The 21,133-nt window shown below is 39.6% G+C and overlaps 3 protein-coding genes across 4 annotated transcripts in view; 2 read left to right on the top strand and 1 right to left on the bottom strand.

Annotated features, from left to right (window-relative positions):
* Nucleotides 1-8,645, top strand: part of LOC119744912 (reversion-inducing cysteine-rich protein with Kazal motifs-like) — a 59,526-nt gene extending 50,881 nt beyond the window's left edge. The window contains exons 10-24 of the mRNA XM_038221111.1: nucleotides 117-229; nucleotides 583-685; nucleotides 1,099-1,159; nucleotides 1,525-1,737; nucleotides 2,716-2,852; nucleotides 3,390-3,731; nucleotides 4,323-4,530; nucleotides 4,755-4,850; nucleotides 4,988-5,052; nucleotides 5,436-5,563; nucleotides 6,051-6,186; nucleotides 6,617-6,718; nucleotides 6,988-7,106; nucleotides 7,390-7,479; nucleotides 7,908-8,645. Of these exons, the coding sequence (XP_038077039.1) occupies nucleotides 117-229; nucleotides 583-685; nucleotides 1,099-1,159; nucleotides 1,525-1,737; nucleotides 2,716-2,852; nucleotides 3,390-3,731; nucleotides 4,323-4,530; nucleotides 4,755-4,850; nucleotides 4,988-5,052; nucleotides 5,436-5,563; nucleotides 6,051-6,186; nucleotides 6,617-6,718; nucleotides 6,988-7,106; nucleotides 7,390-7,479; nucleotides 7,908-8,141 (2,147 nt within the window). The 3' untranslated portion in view covers nucleotides 8,142-8,645. The remainder of the gene's footprint in view (nucleotides 1-116; nucleotides 230-582; nucleotides 686-1,098; nucleotides 1,160-1,524; nucleotides 1,738-2,715; nucleotides 2,853-3,389; nucleotides 3,732-4,322; nucleotides 4,531-4,754; nucleotides 4,851-4,987; nucleotides 5,053-5,435; nucleotides 5,564-6,050; nucleotides 6,187-6,616; nucleotides 6,719-6,987; nucleotides 7,107-7,389; nucleotides 7,480-7,907) is intronic.
* Nucleotides 8,646-9,067: 422 nt separating this feature from the next.
* LOC119744910 (homologous-pairing protein 2 homolog) overlaps nucleotides 9,068-21,133 on the bottom strand; it is a 20,707-nt gene continuing 8,641 nt past the window's right edge. The window contains exons 3-9 of the mRNA XM_038221109.1: nucleotides 16,986-17,075; nucleotides 16,551-16,662; nucleotides 15,217-15,287; nucleotides 13,862-13,990; nucleotides 13,028-13,087; nucleotides 12,790-12,878; nucleotides 9,068-10,375 (exon numbers count right to left, since the gene is read on the bottom strand). Of these exons, the coding sequence (XP_038077037.1) occupies nucleotides 12,825-12,878; nucleotides 13,028-13,087; nucleotides 13,862-13,990; nucleotides 15,217-15,287; nucleotides 16,551-16,662; nucleotides 16,986-17,075 (516 nt within the window). The 3' untranslated portion in view covers nucleotides 9,068-10,375; nucleotides 12,790-12,824. The remainder of the gene's footprint in view (nucleotides 10,376-12,789; nucleotides 12,879-13,027; nucleotides 13,088-13,861; nucleotides 13,991-15,216; nucleotides 15,288-16,550; nucleotides 16,663-16,985; nucleotides 17,076-21,133) is intronic.
* The window catches only part of LOC119744905 (SWI/SNF-related matrix-associated actin-dependent regulator of chromatin subfamily A-like protein 1), a 24,763-nt gene continuing 19,584 nt past the window's right edge, over nucleotides 15,955-21,133 (top strand). Inside the window, exon 1 of one of the 2 annotated variants that reach the window (XM_038221103.1) lies at nucleotides 15,955-16,190. The gene's annotated coding sequence lies outside the window, so the exon portion shown is untranslated. Of the gene's footprint in view, nucleotides 16,195-21,133 lie in introns of both variants that reach the window. The other variant, XM_038221102.1, reaches the window with a different exon arrangement.

The following is a 21,133-nucleotide window of genomic DNA, read 5'->3' as shown; positions in this document are numbered from 1 at the left end:
GAGATGACTAAACTTAATTATTGGCAGAGAGCAGTAATGTCAGTAAACCATTTTGACGGGGTACTTGTCCAAAAAGTCCATATACAAGTAACTAGTCTCCTGTTATGATTTGACAGGATCTCACATTGCGCCAGACAACCCTATACCCAACCTGAGTGCATTGGACGGGGCCAAGCTACAGTGCTGCAGTAGAGCCGTCAGTGCAAGGTGTAGAGAAATATGTGTCAAGGTAAAGACTCAGATAATCCCATATTTGAAATTTTGTTTTGCTTATTCCGTGCACAGGTTTTTTTGGTCAAATTACACGAGATTGATTTTTCCCATGTTTTATGCCGACTTTGGTTTTTTGCCATGTACATGTACTTTTCACACAGTTACTCTTTGGATGCCCATACTTTTGAGTACAATACACAGTTTAATAAATGTTTTACATTCGCCAATGTTAATAACAATTCCATTTGGTATCTGTCACCGCATATCAAAGTGTGTTGCTTGTCATTATTGATTGGAGCTGATTTTGTTAATGACTGATCAATTTCCAATCGTTTATTGATTTCCTGCTGATGATCAATCCATTTGCAGCTGTACAGCACCTCCTGGGCTACCAAGCAGAGTTGGAATGACTTCGACGAGCACTGCCAGTATCAACCCATGGAGGTCTCGCTACTCACGTGCCTAGCAGATGGTCAGTACAATATCACCGAGACCGCAGGCTACAAGTGTTTCCAACGCCCTTTTTACCGTCATACAGTCATAAATGGTTTCTCGAGTGGCTTTGTGCACACGTGCAGCAGTCACGATTCAGCATTTGTTATATAGCATTATGAGCCAAAAATCTGTTACAAGAGAACTATTGAAAGAAAATGCTCCATCGTACATAGGACAAAGTAAAAAAAAATAAAAATTGAGGAACAGATAGATGATGAAAATTATTTAAACTTAATGACGGGATGCATCATTGGTAATGTTGTGAGAAAGCTTGTGCTGCTGATTTGTCAGTGAATGTTGAACACTAGAGGGCGCTCTTTCTGGAGAGTTGTCAGGAATTTATCTTGTGTTACCAAGCAATATCAAGCTGTGATTTGCATCTTTCAACAGTTCAAGAGCCATGCCAGCCAGGTTGCAGTGGGCTGACGTACTGCACCAACTTTAACGACAGGTAAAGATTTGGAAGAATTTGGCTATATTGTAAAGACGTCCTCATCTACCCATAAAAAAACAGCAAAATTAAATATTTATTTGTTTCCTGTGTTTCTTTGCTGCTGAAGAACAGTTTTTTTGTATGCCCAACAATTTTTTGTGTGAAGTTGTTCTTGACTGCTGTAACTCTTATTAAGCCTTAGCAGCTAATTCTTCAAACTTTTAATAATTCTTGACAATCACTGTTTAGCACTGCCGACAACTTGTAAAATTTCAAAGCTCATTTAAAACACAGCAAGTTTAATGCTGAAATCTTTGCAGAGTCCCTCTAAATTCTTCGACATCACTCTACAATTTAATATTCATCGTGTTCAATCTCCCCAGACCCACGGACCTGTTCCGGAGCTGCTCGGCCCGGTCAGACACCGGTGCGGCCAGCGACATGCAGCTGTGGAGCGAGGGTTTGATCCGCATGCCGTTCATGGACATCCCCGTGTTGGACATCGACGAGTGCGAGTCTGAGATGTGGAAGGCTATCGCGTGCACCCTGCAAGTCAAGCCGTGCCATCCAGAGTCGCACGTCAATATGATATGCAAGTAAGTCTGGGCCAGTGTTTGTAGGAACAGTACTTGTGGTTGATCAGAAGTCACCACGAGACGTCACAAGTCATTGCAAGTCAATCACAAGTCAATCACAAGTCGTCGCAAGTCATCGCAAGACATCACAAGTCAATCACAAGTCAATCACAAGTCAATCACAAGTCGTCACAAGTCATCACAAGTCATCACAAGACATCACAAGTCATCACAAGTCATCACAAGACATCACAAGACGTCACAAGTCAATCACAAGTCGTCACAAGTCAATCACAAGACGTCACAAGTCATCACAAGATGTCACAAGTCATCACAATTCATCACAAGTCAATCACAAGTCAATCACAAGTCATCACAAGTCCTAGAGTCCTCAAGTTCTTCAGACAAACTGGGGCAAAGGCATTCCTATGTTGCTCATCCTGTTACTTGTGACTGGACTTGTGAATGAACTTACGATTTTCTTGCGATGAAATTTAAGCTCTTCAAAACGATAGCATTAAAACTTTATCTTTAGGAAGTGAAGATTTGCGTTTCCTGTTTTGAGGTGAACGTTTTGTGGTCCTTGTCTTTTCAAAATGGCTGTTTCTGTGAGTAATACTTTTGAAACCCACTAAATGAATTTTCAAAGAACTGATCCTCTCTGATGAGTGATCTCTGTTTGCTATTTCCCAGGTTTGCAAGCATTGCTAATGTTGCTAGCATCGTGACATAGACGTGATCCCTGGCTATTTGGGTTTATGGCTTCTGACTAGCGTCCTTGAACAAAGATATTGACAAAATGGGGAACCGCCAACATAGGGCAGGAAAGCTCAGTTGGTAGAGCACCGGAACGGCAATCCGGAGGTCGCAGGTGCAAACCCCGCCCCACTCAATTTCTTTGTTCAACTTTAAAATCATTATGCATCTAGTCAGTTTCTCCCTTGTTATTCACCTGATTTTCAAAGACTGTTTTAACCTGGGTTTTGATTTTTTGTTCAGGGCTGATTGCATCCACATCTTAAGTCAGTGCATTGACCAGTCTCGCCTGGCCAAGGGTCTGACGGCACAGGGCTTGTGCAACATCCTGTCCCCGCTGGACGGCCACGCACCTTGCATTCCTCTTAGTGAATACCTCAGTAAGTATGAACGAGTGTCCCTTAAGCGTCAGGCCTAAGGCTCAGTTCTTCCTTCACACATGAAAGTAAAGCGAACATCATGACTTCTTCAATTGTACTTCTTCAATTGTACTAAGTTACACAACTTGTTTTTGTATTGGAGCCCTTTGCCAACATATTTTGAAACACTGTATACTCGGGGCATGCGAGAAAAAATTGACTCGGGTGGAATCAAATTCATGACCTCCTGCTTACTAGTGCAGATGTCTTATCACTCGACCACCGAGCTTGCCGAGTTCGGCTTGCCGGTTCAAGCTTGTGAATTTTTCTCGCGAGCCTTCCAACAAGACCGAGTATACAGTGTTATAAAAATACGTTGGCAAAGGGCAAAACCAAAATATAAAATTTTCACAAATTCCATCTCCGCAATTGTTTTGCTCTCAAATTTGTGTGTTCAAAGTGTGAGCCGGCCTGTGAGTGGCTAATACTTTTTACCCAAAGAAATGTTATGAGCTCAACCATACAACGCCTGATCAGTTTGAAACATTTCTTGACCAGATCTCGAACCACGAGAGACCAAGAAAAGCGAGACCACAGTCCCCTGCCACAGCGACCCCTGTAACAATGAAACCACCGGTTTCAGTGGGGTCTGCTCCATCAACCGTGGCCTGTGCGGCTATGGTGAGATGTGCACCCAGGCCAAGTGCACCCCGGGCTGTAGACTCGGCGACGCCTCAACGTTCCTGGTGACGCGCGGAAGCAACGTGCGCTTACCGGACTCGGCTGATAATTTGGATTGCTACAAGGCATGTACTTGCAGCTCTAATGGGATGTTGGAACACTGTCAGCCGCTGCAGTGTGAGAGCAAGGAATTCTGTACCCACGACGGAGAGAGAAAAGGTAATCTGGTTAAATAAAAAGCTGAGTGATTCCCGTTGCTAATGTTGCTAATCAGCATTGCTAATGTTGATAGCATAGTAAATTTGGGTGTTGTCCCTGGCTACATGGCATAGATACGGATTTGTGGCTTCTGAAGTTCTGACTAGCACCCCTTGTACAAAGACATTGACAAAATGGGGAACCGCAAACATAGGGCTGGATAGCTCAGTTGGTAGAGCACCGGAACGGCAATCCGGAGGTTGCAGGTTCAAACCCAACTCCAGTCAATTTCTTTGTTCAACTTATTTTTTCTTTGTTCAAAGAATTATTTCAGAATTGGAATCAAGTGCATTCCACCTCCCTCGCAAGTCGGTCACAAGTTGGTCACAAGTCAGTCACAAGTCGGTCACAAGTCAGTCACAAGTCAGTCACAAGTCAATCACATATGACTTGTGAAAACTTATGATGGACTTGTGATGACTAAATAGCAACTGTACAGCATTTTCATTGAATGATTTTGTTTCTTGAATCTGTGAGGTAGCATGAGTATAATCAGAACACCCAAGGGGAAACATGTCTCAAATTAATCAAGTTCCCATTTTTATCTTTCAGAGCACGGAAGCCACTACAAGATCAACTGCAACGAATGCGTGTGCTTCAACGGCGTCGAGACCTGCTCCAGGAGAGACTGCCCTGTTAGTCTCAACGTCCAACTGGACGCCAGCCAGCAGTACACCACACTGCCGTGCGAATGCACGGACCAGTATGTGCCTGTCTGTGGGGCTAACGGACGCACGTACCCAAGTGCCTGCACAGCTAAGTAAGTGGGGGATGTACCCAAAAGTGGGCGTGTCCAGTTGAGGGTCGGGAGGGCAGTTATCGTAAACTGACTGGGTTGTGAGGTGTCATGTATCAAATTTCTGTGTTGACTAATAAAATGAAGTAGCCAGTGTACAAGAGAAGAACATTTTTAGAAATGTGATTGCTTATTTCTGAGTTTACTCTGCCAAAAAGAATTAGTCCATAATTTGTCTTGAATTGCAGGTGTGCAGCTGATTTGGAGGACCATCAGTTTGAGTTTGGGACATGCGACTCCCTCAGCAACCCCTGTGCGGACAACCCATGCCCAGCTAATGAAAGGTAGGCCAATAGAGGGCGCTATTCATTCCTACCATGGCAAGGGACAGGGAATACCTTTCTAAAAGCTTTTTTAGCTTGTGGGGTCAACTTTTATCTACTATTTTAAGATTTCTTTGTCTTGGTCTTTGTTGATTCAGGTGTGTCACCAGACGTCAGGTGTGCATTAGTATCAACTATGCAGACTGTCCGCAGTATGAGTGCAGTAAGTAGTCATTTGAAACATTTCCAAAAAAGTCTCCAGATACTTCTACCGAGTTGATGCTTTCTAAAAAACTTGCTAGTTTTCTTGCCTTTTTATTAAAGACCAACATTGAAACAAATGTTTTCTACCATTTAGAGTCTTTTTGCTCTATTTGTCTTGTCAGTTTGTGGGAACTGGTAGATACTTAATTTACATTATTCCTTTTGTGTGTATATCCATGTGTTAAAGAGAAAGGATATTTCAAGCCTTACAAGATTTGCACTTTTTTTAGTGACATTTTTAGTAGCACAGGATGCGACAAAGATGGCGGAATCAGCTCATCTGAAGAAAATTGTTGACTTGCGTTGTATTTGACTGCACGTATTTTCTGTCCTCTTTAATAGTCGTACCAAGTCATCACTGTAGCAAGGAAGCCAGGGCCCCATCGTGTGATACCGACGGTAGAGAACACTCTAACTTATGCAGTTTGCACAAGCGAGGCAAGACACTAGACTACCTGGGTCCGTGCCAGGTAAAAGAACCTGATCTCTCATAGGCTGTGTCCAAAACGGGCTTCCAGAGCTACGGCTACGTCTATTATCAGCACGCGTCCCCGCGTATTTTCAATGGGCGCAGACCTACATGTAGCTCTAGATAACTGATTCGGATGCAGACATAGTCTTTTTTTGGAAGATGTCGACACATGAATGTGTAGCGTTGGTCTCTTTGTCGGAACTTAGTTTTGAGCAGTCTACACGTCTCTATGTACATTATCCCTCTGAAATTGAAAATAAATACTGCTTTTTAGAACCAAAAATTGAAAAGAAGTGCCAAAATGATCTTCTGGGTGACTGATGCAGAAATATTATCACAGTTTATCTTTTTTACTTATGCTAACTGCTGTAATGAGATATGTGTTTCAACATGGTGCCTGCACAGCTGTTCATACTACATCTAACTGTACTTGTACCACCATTTATTGCACAGAAATTAATATTTATTTGTCCTTATTTTGTAAGGCGAGGTGTAATGCAGTCAACAGACGTCAGGTGTGTGGTCAGGATGGGGAGACGTATCCCAGCGAATGTGCAGCATGGAGTAACAGGGCTATCATTGACTACTATGGACCTTGTGTGGCTGTGGGAAAGCGAACAGGTAAGCATGAATGTCTTTTATTGTGTTCTGGCAGCACTGGCGCTCTGTTGATCTATAGTACTAGCTAAAGATGTGTTCCTTATGCTATTTTCGAGTTTCACCTCAAAAAATAGATATGTTTTCTGGCAAGCGTTATTTTTCTAGCAATTTAAAAGTTATGCACTTTTGAATGAGATATGTTTTCTTTCAATTGTTATTTTTCTAGCAATATAAAAGTTATTCACTTTTGAATGAGACGTCCAACGAAAACAAATCTGCCGGCATTTACTTATTGAATTATTTCTTCATAAAAATCGAATTATTCAGAGGTTTGCAGATAACCGGTTTTTGCTAAGCCAAATTTTTTTCTGTGCTCAGCAAAGTTCTTAGCAAATTGAGTTATTTTTTTGGTTTTGTGATCTGATAAAAAAGTTTGGATTTTATGTTGCAGAGAACGAGACTGCCCCGCAGTGTTCGTCGGTGAAATGTCCGGATACATCTGTACCACACTGCATAGGGGTGACACCCCCTGGAGCATGCTGCCCTGTTTGTGGTAAGAGATCAACACGACTGCTATTTCAAAAAATATCTGTGTTTGTAACGTAAGCCAAAATGGGACACCTTAGGATTCATTTCTACTTAAATCTGTATTTTCGGACATCTACCCACCCTAGAAAGTTGCTAGGCCTACTTGTAACTATATCGGACAAGATATTCTTTAAACTGCATATCTAATGAGGTTTACCATTGGATTTGAAGGATATATCAGATTAAGTCTTTGTGATTAAAACCCAAGATTTCAACCTGTTGTTTTATTGACAGCCGCCTACACCAGGATACTCTACAGTAAGGACGAGGCCGACAGGGCAGCAGCTGCCTTTGGCAACAAGGCAGTATCAGTTGCCGAAGTCTTAAAGGGTCTCAGGACACTCATTGCTGTGGTAAGTAGAAGAGATTGAAATAGGCAATGGCTTCGTGCACAAACAGAGAGGGAGCTTTTGACCGCTTTTGATAGTCCCGTGGACGGGACACATTGTGTACACGTACTGTACGTGTTCTACATAACCCCCCCGAGGACCAACACACAAAGGGAGAACAACAGATCCTTTCAGTCCTTGGGCATTGGGTCTTTTGTTCAAAAAATTTCATCAATTGTTTTAAATTGATTTAGATTGTTAGGCCTATATAAAAGTAGTGTTTGCCTTTCCCCCCCCCCATGCTTAGGCCGAGTGTGATCTGTACGGCTACCTTAGTATTGAAGGGGACATTGTTATCTCTGTGATGTCTACAATTGCAATACCAAGTGAAACGCAGGTACGTTGTATTTTTTTTTTTCAACTTCTAACTCTAAATTACCTGCCCGTATTGGAGTGAGCTTTTACATAATCAAGTGAAATATCTGAAGGATTTTTTACACAACTAACTTTGCTGTACATGTAGTAATATTAATAACGGAGTCTTATATAGCGCACGTATCTACCAACAATTAGGTACTCAAGGCGCTGGAAATTATGTTATTATTAAAGACTGGTAAATGAAGTTTATGAGAAATATGAGACCCATTATGTAGCACCTTATAAGGGTTTCCAAGGTGCTGCGGCGCATATCAAATATGCTAAGGGTCAACTTTTAAAAGGGACAAAAATTGCAAAAAAATGATAATTTTTGAAATATTTTTGAGTCACAATTAAAGTACAGATTGCCAACTTGAATTTCACTCAACTTTGCTTTCATTCATTCAGATCACTGCCTGCAACAAAGAGGCTGAGAAAATCGGTGCGCTGGTCAACACCCGTAGCCCCATGGTAGTATCCTATATGTACCTGTCGCCTCTACTAGGCGCTAGTACTACAATGGTAACAACTCAAACGGTTACAACAGGTGCGGCGCAGAGAATATCCAGCAGTGTTCTTGTACTATTACTGTGTAATATCGTGGTAATAGTATTACAAAGGTTTTCAAGTCGAAACAGGTGACGCCATGTGTATAGCGTGTAATAAAATGTATACAGTGTACAGAATGAAATAGGATATGTTTATATATGTTTTATGCTATGTGTATATATTTGTATATATGTACTCTTCATAGACTGAATATGTTTTTCGAAAAAATATTATGATTTGTGAAATATTAATGCTATTTATTATGTACGTCTTATATTAAGGTTTGCATCATGTCTGAACTTTGTTGTTGTCTACGAGTGAATTATCATGAAATGCCATGCTATATATTGGACTGGGAGGGAAATATGTTTTTCTGAGACTTTTGTAAGAGTATTCAACAACAATTTGAAGAAAAATTGAAAATGGAACTTCTTGAAATGGATAAGATATGCGATTTTGTCTTGAGCTTTCCGGTGAGTATTGAAAAATGCAAGTTTAGACATTTTCCCTGATTTTTATGCAATAGGCAAAATTGGAATTTTTGAGAATTCTTATGCCCAATTTTAATAAAAATGTACATGTAAGGTTAACCCTTTCAAATTTTGCCCCATTTTGATTAAATGATAAGGTTAACCCCTTACCCTTTGAATTTTTGAGAAAAATATTGGATTAACCCCATAACATTTTGAAATATTAAGAAAAATTGCACATTTGCCATACATGTAAAAATGTAACAATTGACATCCCTTACACTTTATATTTAAGAAAAAAATTCCAATTTTGCCTATCCATAATAAAAATGTAGGGTTAACCCCTTATTTTGAAAATTTCAGGAAAATTGCAATTTTGCATATAAGAAATGCAAGGTTAACGTTTTATCTATAAATCTCCAAGGTTCACCCCTTGCCTTTTTAAAATTCGGCAAAAATTCAATTGTACTCAATTTGAATAAAAACAAGTAAGGGATACCCCTTACCTTTTGAAAGTTATTTTAAAAATTATTTTTGTCCATTTTTTTGCCGTGTAAGCTGTGTAAACACCTGTCATTTCCATTTAAAAATTCTGACCAAGTGGAAGTCATTTCATCTAATCCTTATGGCTCCATCAACATTGAACAATTAGCGTCTTAATTGCCAAAGGATATGACGTCACAACAAAATTATCGGCGACCTCTAAAAGGCTCGTTATATGTAAACATCCTTCCATATATTACACACGCAGCTAATTAAGACCTTAATTTGGCTTTTTTTTAAATCAGCGTGAGGGTTAATCTTTCTTTGGTCACAGTTAATCTGTGGACACGTAAATGGGTACAACAATCTGCATGTTATACTACGTACAAACTGAAATATTAACAAGTGACTTTGACCTTTAATATAAATAAATAGTGGTTTGCGTCAAGTGTTTTAGTCAATGTACGTCATGATAAGTCGTGATAAACTTAGTGTTAATGAAAGGAGTAGGAGGGGACCTCGGACTCTAGGAATCAGTAATAGTCATGCTAGTCCCAATTTCATGCCTAAAAACATTAACAGGTCACAAGAATGCTACTATTTAGTAAGGTTCCCCAAAATATTAAAAAGAGAAAAAATAAATTACAGAAATCTTGGAAAAGACTTACACCACCTCAGATGTATGGTGCTTAAACATATTTGTACTTATTTGCCGTAAAAAAGTGGTCAAGCTCTCAATTAACGACTTTATATAATTGATGCTCTGATTTCCAGGAACCGAATGTATTCATGAAGCGAATCATCCATCCTGAAGGATGATTCTATTATCAGTGTATTGTTTCTCAAATGAAGACTATTGTTTTTGTCTTGTATTATGTATCTGTTGCTGCTAATCCACTGATTTCTTTGCAAAGCAGCTGTAGTGTTCAGTTATGTACATACACAATGTGTATTTTCCTATCGCATTTATTACCAGTGTTGATGATTGTACAGAATAGAGTTTTAACCAAAGATTGTACAATGGCTAAGTATCACGCTTTCCGAGTGACGTTTCTTTTTTTGCTGCACATTGAAAATGTGAATCATGCAGAATAATGAAAATTATAATATGAATTTTATGGTGAAAGTACAATGGGTGTCTCATACTGCGTTGTTTAATTCTTGTATTAGATTACTGAACCAACATACTTGGAACCAAGATGGCTTGTAATGCAGTTCCCTCTGGGCATAGAATTGCAGTATGTAGGTTGCTCTGGATTTGGAACGGCCCTGCCAAAAGTTGGAAACAGTAGTAGAGGCCCTCTGGATTTAGAATAACGCAGTAGAGTAAATGCCGCTGGATTTGGAATGGCACAGCCAGCTTAATCAGGAACACTGCAGATAGAAAAAAAAACACCATTGGAAGAGTTACCAATGTTAAAATATTCCTGCACAAAAAACGTTTTAGAAGTTTTGGATAACAAAGAGTGCACACTTCCTTAAAACTTTAAAAACTAATCTTTCCTGTCCTGTGCCAATTAACAGTGGTTTGACATTATTTTAATTCAAATCAACTTCACAAACATCCGGACGTTAATGTTCACACTAATGAACGAAGCCTTGGAAAGAACAAAACATGTGCAGGATTTGCATCGGATTAAAATTGGCACGTTTTTTTAGGAAAGGTCGTATAACTCTGTAAAGAATGCACTGGATTCCGGAACTCATTAATGTAATCTTATCACAGGTAACACGCGATAGATCATGAGGTATATTCTTTATAAAAATATATAACATGGAATGAAAGGATAACAACAATTTTTATTTTACACCTGTTACTAATGACTCTGGCAGGGTTGTGGCACCTGCTAATTTTACTTCCATTAATTAATTAATTAACTGGCCATGCACGTAACTGCTCATCATTTTCAAGGACTGAATATTAGGTCAAAGCACTTCCAGCAATGTTCAACCACTTGGCTCAGGATCTTTCAACCAACCCTGATCATTACAGCACCTTCATTGTCCCCTCTGCCAAGTATAAGAGGGACTTGACCCTCTGAGGAATTTATTAGAAAGTTTTTGATTAACGACTTCCCTAAGTTCATTTTTGTGGTGAGGCTTTTAATAAGCTGCAATGTGGAGATGATTCACTGAGCAAGGTCGGGTTATAATGGTGACTTTTTTATTACCCGTTGAAAATGTGGGCGGAAAAGTAAGCACCGATTTAGCTGCGGTTTGTAAGTGGAACTGTGTTAATAGGCTTCCGGGAATAAGGACAATTTTGCAGAGCAGTGTCTCTGATCTTGTTTTATTGAGTGGGTTGTCTAATTTAAAGAACCCAATACAATTTTTCATTGTAAAATTACCTTAACATTAACCCTGATATACTTTATTATTATGCTGTACAAAGTAAAATGTGTTGGCAAATAAGGGTATGTGTCTATTAGCACCCTCAATTGTTCAGGAACATAGCCATTAGCCCTAACTCCCTAGGGGGTGTGCAAAATTATATTGAAATTGGAGGATTCAGGACTGTTAGGGTTAAAAAAAACTGAAACTACAGAGCCCTCAATTGGTCAGGAACGTAGCCACTTAAAAAACTGAATCTATAGCGCCCTCATTTGGTCAGGAACGTAGCCACTTAAAAAACTGAATCTACAGCGCCCTCATTTGGTCAGGAATGTAGTCACTAAAAAACTGAAACTACAGCACCCTGAATTGGTCAAGAACGTAGCCACTTAAAAAACTGAATCTATAGCGCCCTCAATTGGTCAGGAACGTAGCCACTTAAAATACTAAATCTACAGCGCCCTCATTTGGTCAGGAATGTAGTCACTAAAAAACTGAAACTACAGCACCCTGAATTGGTCAAGAACGTAGCCACTTAAAAAACTGAATCTATAGCGCCCTCAATTGGTCAGGAACGTAGCCACTTAAAAAACTAAATCTACAGCGCCCTCATTTGGTCAGGAATGTAGTCACTAAAAAACTGAAACTACAGCACCCTGAATTGGTCAAGAACGTAGCCACTTAAAAAACTGAATCTATAGCGCCCTCAATTGGTCAGGAACGTAGCCACTAAAAAGAAAATTAAACAACAGCGCCCTCAATTGGTCAGGAACATAGCCACTAAAAAACTGAAGCTACAGTGCCCTCAATTGGTCAGGAACATAGCCACTTAAAAAATTGAATCTATAGCGCCCTCAATTGGTCAGGAACGTAGCCACTAAACAACTGAAGCTACAGTGCCCTCAAAAGGTCAGTAAGAGACAAACTCCTGCACATTGGGCTATATATGACTGATAACAAAAATATTCTGTATTCCTCTTCAAAAGATATATATTTACAGAAGCTTAGGATCAATCCTCTCCAACCAAACAGAATTACATTGTGATGGTGCGATATGAGTTTATCAGAAATTGAAGGTTTTTCTCCCACAAGGAGCCAAATTGTCCAATCTATAAGGTCCAGGAGATGATATCGTGACAAGGCCAAGTAATCTGGGGTTATACTGGTTGACTCAGAGTGTTCAAGTGTATGACACTGAACTTCCATGACCATATGGATCAGCTGGTAGAGCTGTCAGATTATGCAAAGAACGTCAAGTTCTGGTCTTGTAACCCAGGGCAAACCAGCCAAACTCAACTCTGATGACTTTAAAATTAGATCCCTAATTGGACAGAATAACTCAACACACCATGACATCAAGCTAATAAATTGGTTTGTCATGACTAATGGCCACAACTTCAGGCTGACATACGTATTGTTGTAAGAGAAGAGTTAATTGTCGAGTGAATGAGACTTACCTTTCTCTTATTTCACTCCTCAGTTTTTTTTGGCGCTATTCAGGAATTTTCACGTTGTATTCCTCATCAGTTTCCAGCCCAACATCCTCCTATTTAGTAAAAGAAACCAAAGAAGTACATTGGACTCGTGAATATTACTAAAATTGAAGAAGTGAACTCAAGCTTGTGCTTGGATTTGTTCTAATTTGGTAATTTTCAGGTTGTTTTAACAAAAAGTTGCAGTTTTAGAGTAACTTACGAATAATTGTTTCTTGGTCTTGGGGTAGCCTTCCAGGATTGCGTTGACTATGTCCATTGTCTGTTGCAGAAAAGAGAGAAAAATGTAACAAATGCAATGTACCGGTATTATGCTGGACATCTTTATGTTTGTAGCTAAAACGTTGATTTAAAAATAATCAGGTATAGATTTAGAAGAAAAAAATGAGTTGCTTTACAAATGAGTGTTAATCTTTCCATCAAGTATCTTAGAACACACACTGCCATGGAACGCTGTGTCAAATGGTTACAGTGTTCTACTCAAGTGCTGTGGTACGTGGGTTCGAATCCTGACAGGTGCTTGTGTTCTTGGGCAAGACACTTTACTACAATTGCCTCTCTCCACCCAGGAGTATAAATGGTCACCTGTGATTAGGTAGAGACCAGAATGCGCTGATCTCAAGCTGCTGCAAAAAAATGGTCTCATGGCCTGATGAACAGGGGTAATAATTGTGGAGTGTCATGGCCGAGCGGTTAAGAGCACCGGACTCAAGCTCTGCTGGTGTTTCTGATCAGCAGAATGTGGGTTCGAGTCCCGGTCTTGACACTTGTGTCCTTAAGCAAGACACTTAACCACTATCGCTTCGTCCTTCGGACGGGACGTAAAGCCGTAGGTCCCGTGTGTAATGCACGTAAAAGAACCCAGTAACACTTATCGCTAAGAGAAGGGGTTTGCCCCGGTTGTTTCTGGCAGTGCGTTTATCTTCAACCACATGAAGACTGCACTTGTAAGGAAGGAAGGGAGGAGGGAAGGAATTGTGAAGCGCTTTGAGACCTTTGAAGCATTAGCATCACATTTACCATCTGGTGTTCATACCATTCTCTTTCTCTTCTTCCACCCCTTGACATATTTGGCTTGATTGGCATAGATTTTGTCCTTTTCTTCTGGCCTGACGTGGTTGGTGGCGGACGTGAGGGTTGCCAACTTCTCCTTGTTGCACTCAATCTGTCAATTCAATGGATGTCATTCATTTATTCCAAACTGGTCACTCACAGGTTTATCTCCAACTTCTCTTAATTTTGTATGTTCATACCAACTGCAGGGTACACATTTTGGGGGCCCCTTTTTAATATTTGTACAGAATTTTGACAAAAGCGAGGCGCCAAGTGCAAAACGGATTCTTTCGTGACATTACTGTGTAGCATATTAGAGTCATTATAAAGAAGCCAAACTTTGTCAATTTTAGCTTCTACAGCGTGTACCAATTAAAAATCTAGCAGTCAATCCGTAAATTAAAAAAAAACCAACTAGCACTCTCTAATTTGCAAAACTTATATATAGAGTCTGGAGGTGTAGTAAATACTCTACACAATGGTCTTTATCCCATCTCATTTGGACACCCCAGTCCAGAGATACAGCTAATTAAATGAAACGACTTGGGTTCCAAGTTGGGCCATTTTTCAGATTATCTGGTATCTAAAGAAAGGCATTTACATACATTTGTATGTACCAAGAAGGTGTTGTAAACAATATTAGAAAGTGGCCCAAACATATTTTGACCGTCTTTACAAACTTTGCCACAACTGTTAAACAAAAGGTTCAAATCACACAGAACAAATATCGTGTCGAGGGTAAAGAAACACTCTATCATATCATGGTAATTTTGTTTACACAAAAAATTAATTCAACTTAAAAAAACCCAAAATGTTTGACTGCTACATTTTATTTTAGACACCCTGTATTTCAAAGGCCCAATAATAGTCCTATCTATTGCTCTGGATGGTGCCAGTTTTAAATTAATTGTCTTCAACTCTAAACAAGCTTTGGTAACTACTATTAAAATCATAATGGTTAACATGCACTGATCACATTGCAGGAAAATAGCCGGTCATTACTTCTGAAAAAAAAATCTCTATTAGAGTAACCAAGCAACGCTCAAACAAAACAATCGAAATGATCCATTTTTGAAATCCTCGCCCTTGACTTGAACTAGTATGGAGATTACCACTTCTAATATAGGCAAATGAGTAAGAGGCTTGGATCAATACATAATAATAAAAAGTGAGTAACAGGAAGCAGGATCCAAGCAGATGGTAGCGGGAGGAATGGGGCATTCACAGAGACCAATTAGTGACACGGACAGGGGGAGTTGTTGAAGAAAGGTGGAAAAAATAGCCCTATTATCATTTTTGGGGAATTTGGGATATGATGCCATTGAGATAGCACTGTACCTCTTGGTTGACTTGTTCCAGTCGTTCCCTTGCTTGTTCTGTACTCATTGAGGTATCAATAGATCGCAACTCTGCAAAAGAAAAATTTCAAAAACAATATTCCTAATTTACCTTGAGGGACAAATTTAAATGATCAGTAAGGCATCTGGAGACATGTAATGGTACCGGTGTCATATGAATATCGGACTCGTATGAAAATCTGACTCTTTTTCCCTTTTATTGGTTAAACCCTCTCATGTGACCGGTCCCTCTCCTTATTATCTATGCATGAGCATGCGCAATACCACCAATGAGTCCGTATTTCATAAAACCTAAATTCATGCTACACCAGCATAGTAACAAAATCTGATTTTTATCATTGTCCCAATTGCACCTTTAAATTAAATAGAGAGTGTTTTGGCCACAGTAATCCATAGTAGACATGTATTACACCTGTTCTCAAGTCAGATTAATGCCACAAAACTATTTCAGAGCTTAATTTGTTAACTTAACCTACTTTAAACCACAACAGATAGTATTTGGGTTGCAGTCAAACCACAGATGGAGCTTCCATTGTAGTCTGTATTGTTTACTCTCCACAGTACTGGGATATAAGTTCCTTGCCCCCATACCTCTGTACTTAGTGTTTATGCAAATAGCTCCCAGTAAGAAAGACACACTGCATTAGTATTCCTAATCTTGAAATTCTCATGCATATTTTGACCCAGCACTGTAAAACCCCTTTGAAAGCCCGGTAGGGTGTGGACTTGCGACTGGGGCGTGTGGTGGTGGATGGCGGTGTGCATTTTAGTTCCTTATTTTCCAAGTTCCTGTGCATGCATGTATGGCTGCAGAAGGTGGAGCCTAGGAGCCTAGTTTAGTTTGGCCTTGTTTTCACCACCACCACCACCACCACCACCACCACCACCACCACCACCACCACCACCACCACCACCATTACTCCACACCAAAGGGTTCATGGTCTGCATAGTCTTGTGAGTATGTTCCAATTATACCCCCTTGCACCCAGTAGTTATACATTGCCTATACCCAAGACTACGGTATTGCATCGTAGTGGTTCCCATGAATTCTTAGCTCTGTCAGTAACTAGCTATTTAAATTATATTATTCATATTTGCATGCTCTCCCCTGGTTAATTATTTTTGTAAGCGCAGAAGCGCTAATTAAATGTTCATTATTTCTATTTCCTGATGTTGCATATATACTTGTCCTTTTGTCTGATATTTTGTGGGGGGGGGGGGAAGAGGGAAGAGGGGAAGGGGGAATTTTGATGGAGTTGGGGAGTTTAGGGTTAATTCGATCACTGTCCAGGTCATTGTCAATGTCATTATCACCTTGCTCTTGATGTTTACAAGTGCTCTGTGTCTTTTGTAGTTTGTCTTGGAGTTCCTTAATTTGGGTGTCCATTGTCTTCAACTCCGAGTCGTCAACATCAGGAAACTGACTCTGTAATGAGAAAAAAAAATCATGCTCTTACCATAAAACAGAACGTTAGAACAGAATTTTTAGAGAACCAAACTGACTAATCGATAAATGATGTAGGTGATTTGGAATTTTCTGTGAATTCATATACTAGCATAGTTACCCACCAAGGAAAGTGTTCTGCAAAAGTCTGCCACTAATCTGGCAATATTACCTGAATATTCTCAGATACCATATTCAATTATTTTGTCAAGTTGGAGATGAGGTACGAGTGTATTTTGTTTTGTAATTTCATTGTCCTGCAATTCGGCAAAGAAGCTGCTGTATTTTGGGATAGGGGTCATTACCTGGTCGGCCACATACACCTTCTGTTTGCCGTAAACTTTCTCTTTGATCTTGCCATTCTGTGCAAGGTCCTCCAGTGCTCTTACTACAGCCTAAACAAGAAAGACAAACAAATTGTTATTTTTGACAGTTTTTAAAACAATTTTAACACATTTTTTATCAACATTCTATTATTAGACATATTAGCGCTTTATTCTGATATATCACTGACATTTTTTTCTTTGCGGCAAATTTGTCTTGGCAGTTGTCATAAGCCTTCAACTGAAGGTTATTTTGTGGCAATTTCTGACTAATTTTACACTTTAGTAGGTCACATTTCGTGTGAGGTCAAATTTGTCTTGGCGTGGTTGTCATAAATCTGCAACTCATGGCTTTTTATGGCAATTTCTGACTCAGTTGACACTTATTAGGTCACATCTGAATTTGAGCCCAAAATAAAAGCTTATCCTGTGGCTGTACATGTAAGTGGGTAAATGGGAGAATGGTGCTGAGGTGAGAATCAAGAGGAAGTGAGGATAATTAAGGGAGGTTTAGTTGGTTGGGAAGGTGAGAAAAAAATGATAAAAAGAACAGGATTTTAGTTTTTGTTGGAACATTCCTTTTTTCTTTTGGCACCATCCTCATCATACGACCTTCGCCTGCAAAAGAAGGCTTGAATTTTGACGTCAACTTCCTCTTCTAAATTAAAGTTGAGTCAAGTGTCAAGAATCGTTTTAGATGATCTAAGCCAAAGGAGAAGGAAATAGCTGAGCTAAACAAATGATTTTCCAATTCCAATTTTTTTTTTTCAAATCGTAAATATTTATTTCCATTTGCCCATTCAACTTTACAATATATGCTTCACAATTGTATTAAGACTGTTATCAGCTGTACACACTGTTAAATGGTATGTACTGTATACAGCCTGCTTCAATCTTAAGATGATTTACGGAGAATAATTATAGAGAGCAAGCACCGATAACTGGCCTGCAAATGGAACAAGGAAAAGATTTGATGCCATTTGGAGGATGACAAATTCCAAGTGGTGAAATCCAACGATGACAATAACAATACTCTTCAGTCTCGCTACAACAATACGTCAGTGGGAGTGTTCGTGCATGCAGAGGATTAAGATTAACCACAAGTGTTAATCGCTTCTCTCATCAGTGGCTGGTTGGCAATGACTGATCAAATCAAATGAGCAAGTATGAAGCAAGTGGTCTCAAGGTTCTGCGAGTAATCTCACGGAACCTGTTGACCTTAAAGGGAAGACCAGGGAAAACTAATTAACAACTCAAGATTTCTAACAAAATTGTCATCTGGTTTCTTCGTAAAGAAGTGTCATCACAGTGGACGTGTGTGAAGCAAGCTATGACCATAAGTGCCACTCAATGGTGCAAGAAGAGAGAAAACGAACTACTTATGACAGACACTTGTGGAATAAAGCCAAGCATAAATAGACTGATCAAGTCAGCCACACCCACTGCGCACATCGGAAACATCACGTACGCCACTCCGATGCCAAACTGCATGTTGCAGATGCACACGTCATGAGCACAAGCACGCATATCCGACCTTTGAGCACACATGTCTGACATTTATCACACTGCGATTGGTCTACTCCGCTGTGACCCGGGTTCGAATCCCGCCCAGGCCATAATGTGGATTGGGTTTTCAGTCCCTGCCCGATTTCGTGGGTTTTCCCCAGAATACCAGTACTCCTCCGGGCTTTTCCTCCCACCTCTAAAACTGTAACTTCTTCTTGTTGTCTTTTCTCTACACATTTCTTCAGGCTTGCAAGCTAGAGCGCCTACCAGTAGGGTCCTTTTGAGGAATGCTTAGTTTCATTACCAGAAATAATTGCTGCCACTTTACCCCTTCATGCACAATAGAGAAAATGAGTTACGCCCTATGTGGTCCTAGTGGTGAAAATATGGGTGTAACTGCATTCACCTAATTGAATTTTTTAGGACCTGTGTGTAGGGTAATTTCATAATTAGGGTGTAACTTGACGAATGAAAGAGAGGAAATGGGGCACAGTGAATAGCAGGAAGTGGGGGGACTGAGGCACTGAGTGTATGGTCCCACTGGGAGTTATTAAATAAAAAAGGGAGACACTTTTAATATGATTTACTGATGGCACCCATGAGATCCGTGTAAAAAAAAAACGAGACTTGTGTTTTAACAGTGACACACCGGGTTTGACCAATTTCATTTTAAATTGTAAAAACTGTACCAACGGGAGCCAGTATACATGTAAAACACAGGAATGCATTCTTTATGGATACATAAATGGGAACGACACCTGTACATCATTAAGATAAACTGCCAATGAACATGTTTAACATTTGGCATGTTTCAAATCTGAGGTATGCACTTTTATTAAACCGGATTACTTCGCAGTTAGCAAAGAAAAATGTAAATCACAATTCACAAATATTACTTGCAATATTATTATATACTTCTCAGTACACAAGCTATGCTGAATTTAATTTGGTCCTTTGAGTAAATTTGATTTGGTCCTTTGAGTATATGACAAACAGTTCTTTGGGAGTAAACCACCTAACGTTCTTCTGTTCCTCCAGCTAGGAACAGCCTCTCTGCACATTTGTAAAAAAAAAAAGTAGGACCGGATGAATTACACTCATGGCTTGCTATCGGAAATGAGCATTTCCCCAATTAATCTAAAAAGGTGGAAAGTGTACATTGAATACTTCCACTTGAGTCAGTCAATCATTGGACTTGGCATAGTCGCAGGTCAAAAGGTACAAGTGACAACATTTCTTCTGGATGACTAAGATTAATGGGTTTGGTCTCTATGGTACTACAGATACATACTCTACATAAGTACATTAATGTTCACATTTTTGATGACGTTATGAAAAATGTTGAGTGGTTTTTAATAACACTACTCCATCTATCTGCATGTATGTTTAAGGTTCAGATGCCAACAAAACTTGATCTTAAGGGACTACATGTACATCAAGATTAACCACTGCAAATGGGGCCAATAAATTTTCTTGAGGCCAACTTTGGCTCTTAGGGACTTTACACACACAGCTTTCATGTAGCCATCTTTGTGCAAAGGATGGGCCATCTATCAATTGTGATGCGATCAAGCTAAATGAGTCGTTTGTCGGGAAGTTTTATTTGGAGATACAGGCCAAAATAGGGCCACTTCATCACATCACTTCACCACATCTCTTGGTGTTCCGACTTCCAAAATATTTTAACCAAAGATGGTATCAGCATGCGGTTTGCACATCGGTAATGCTGAGATTGTGTTCTTTTCAAATCTGTAATAAAATTTTTTTTGACCAGGGTCGAAGGACTCATATAGCTTGATCACATCACAATTTAGGGTCCAGAATGTGGCATTCTTCTTGTCCTTGTAACCTCTGAACTTTGTAATTTGCCGTTCAAGTGTCCTTAAGAATGACTTCAAACTAATTTTGATTTGTTGGGTAGGTCATTTACTTTAGCTTCACATAATCACTCTTGGAGGAAGCATACATTGAGGAGTGCATCCTGAATTACAAAATCATAGATGTCAGATGTAACAGGGACAGGAAAAAAAAGTGGACCCCAAATTTATAGAATGACCTTTATTTTAACACTACAACTCACCATTTTGCTAGCAGAAATAAACTCTTCCTATTCAGACATGACTTGCTGGGCTTCAAACAACAACTTAGGCCAAAAAAAAAAAAAAAATCTGCTTCCGATTACATGGCATTCCAAAATAGGGTAGGTACCCGGTAGGTAGGGAATTTTTTTTTGCCATTTTGTGTGTGTGTACGATCGTATGGAGGCATATGCGTGTAGTCAAGGGTAAAAGGTAGAAATTGATGGTTTTCTGTGTTTTTTTCTCTCATTTTTCCCATAAAAAAATTAGGGTAGGGGCTCTGAGAATAGGGTAGGTAGGGAAACCGGAAGCAGAACTATTTTTTTTTGGGCCTTAAAGACCATGTTACATTTGTTAGCATACTGGCAATGCTTGGTCAGACTCAGTTCAATGCAGCATTACTATCAATTGAAATCGGAAGGATTGAAAATTATTGACACACCACTGTACAATACTGAACAATACGAGAAAAATTCTGGCTGACAGGCTGTTTGGCCTGTTTTAGCAATTGACAGGTGACAGTTGGCATGGCTTCTGAGCTGTACC

Source organism: Patiria miniata, unplaced genomic scaffold, assembly GCF_015706575.1.
Source record: "Patiria miniata isolate m_02_andy unplaced genomic scaffold, ASM1570657v1 HiC_scaffold_7, whole genome shotgun sequence".
NCBI lineage: Eukaryota > Metazoa > Echinodermata > Asteroidea > Valvatida > Asterinidae > Patiria > Patiria miniata.
This window is presented reverse-complemented; position numbering and strand designations above follow the sequence as displayed.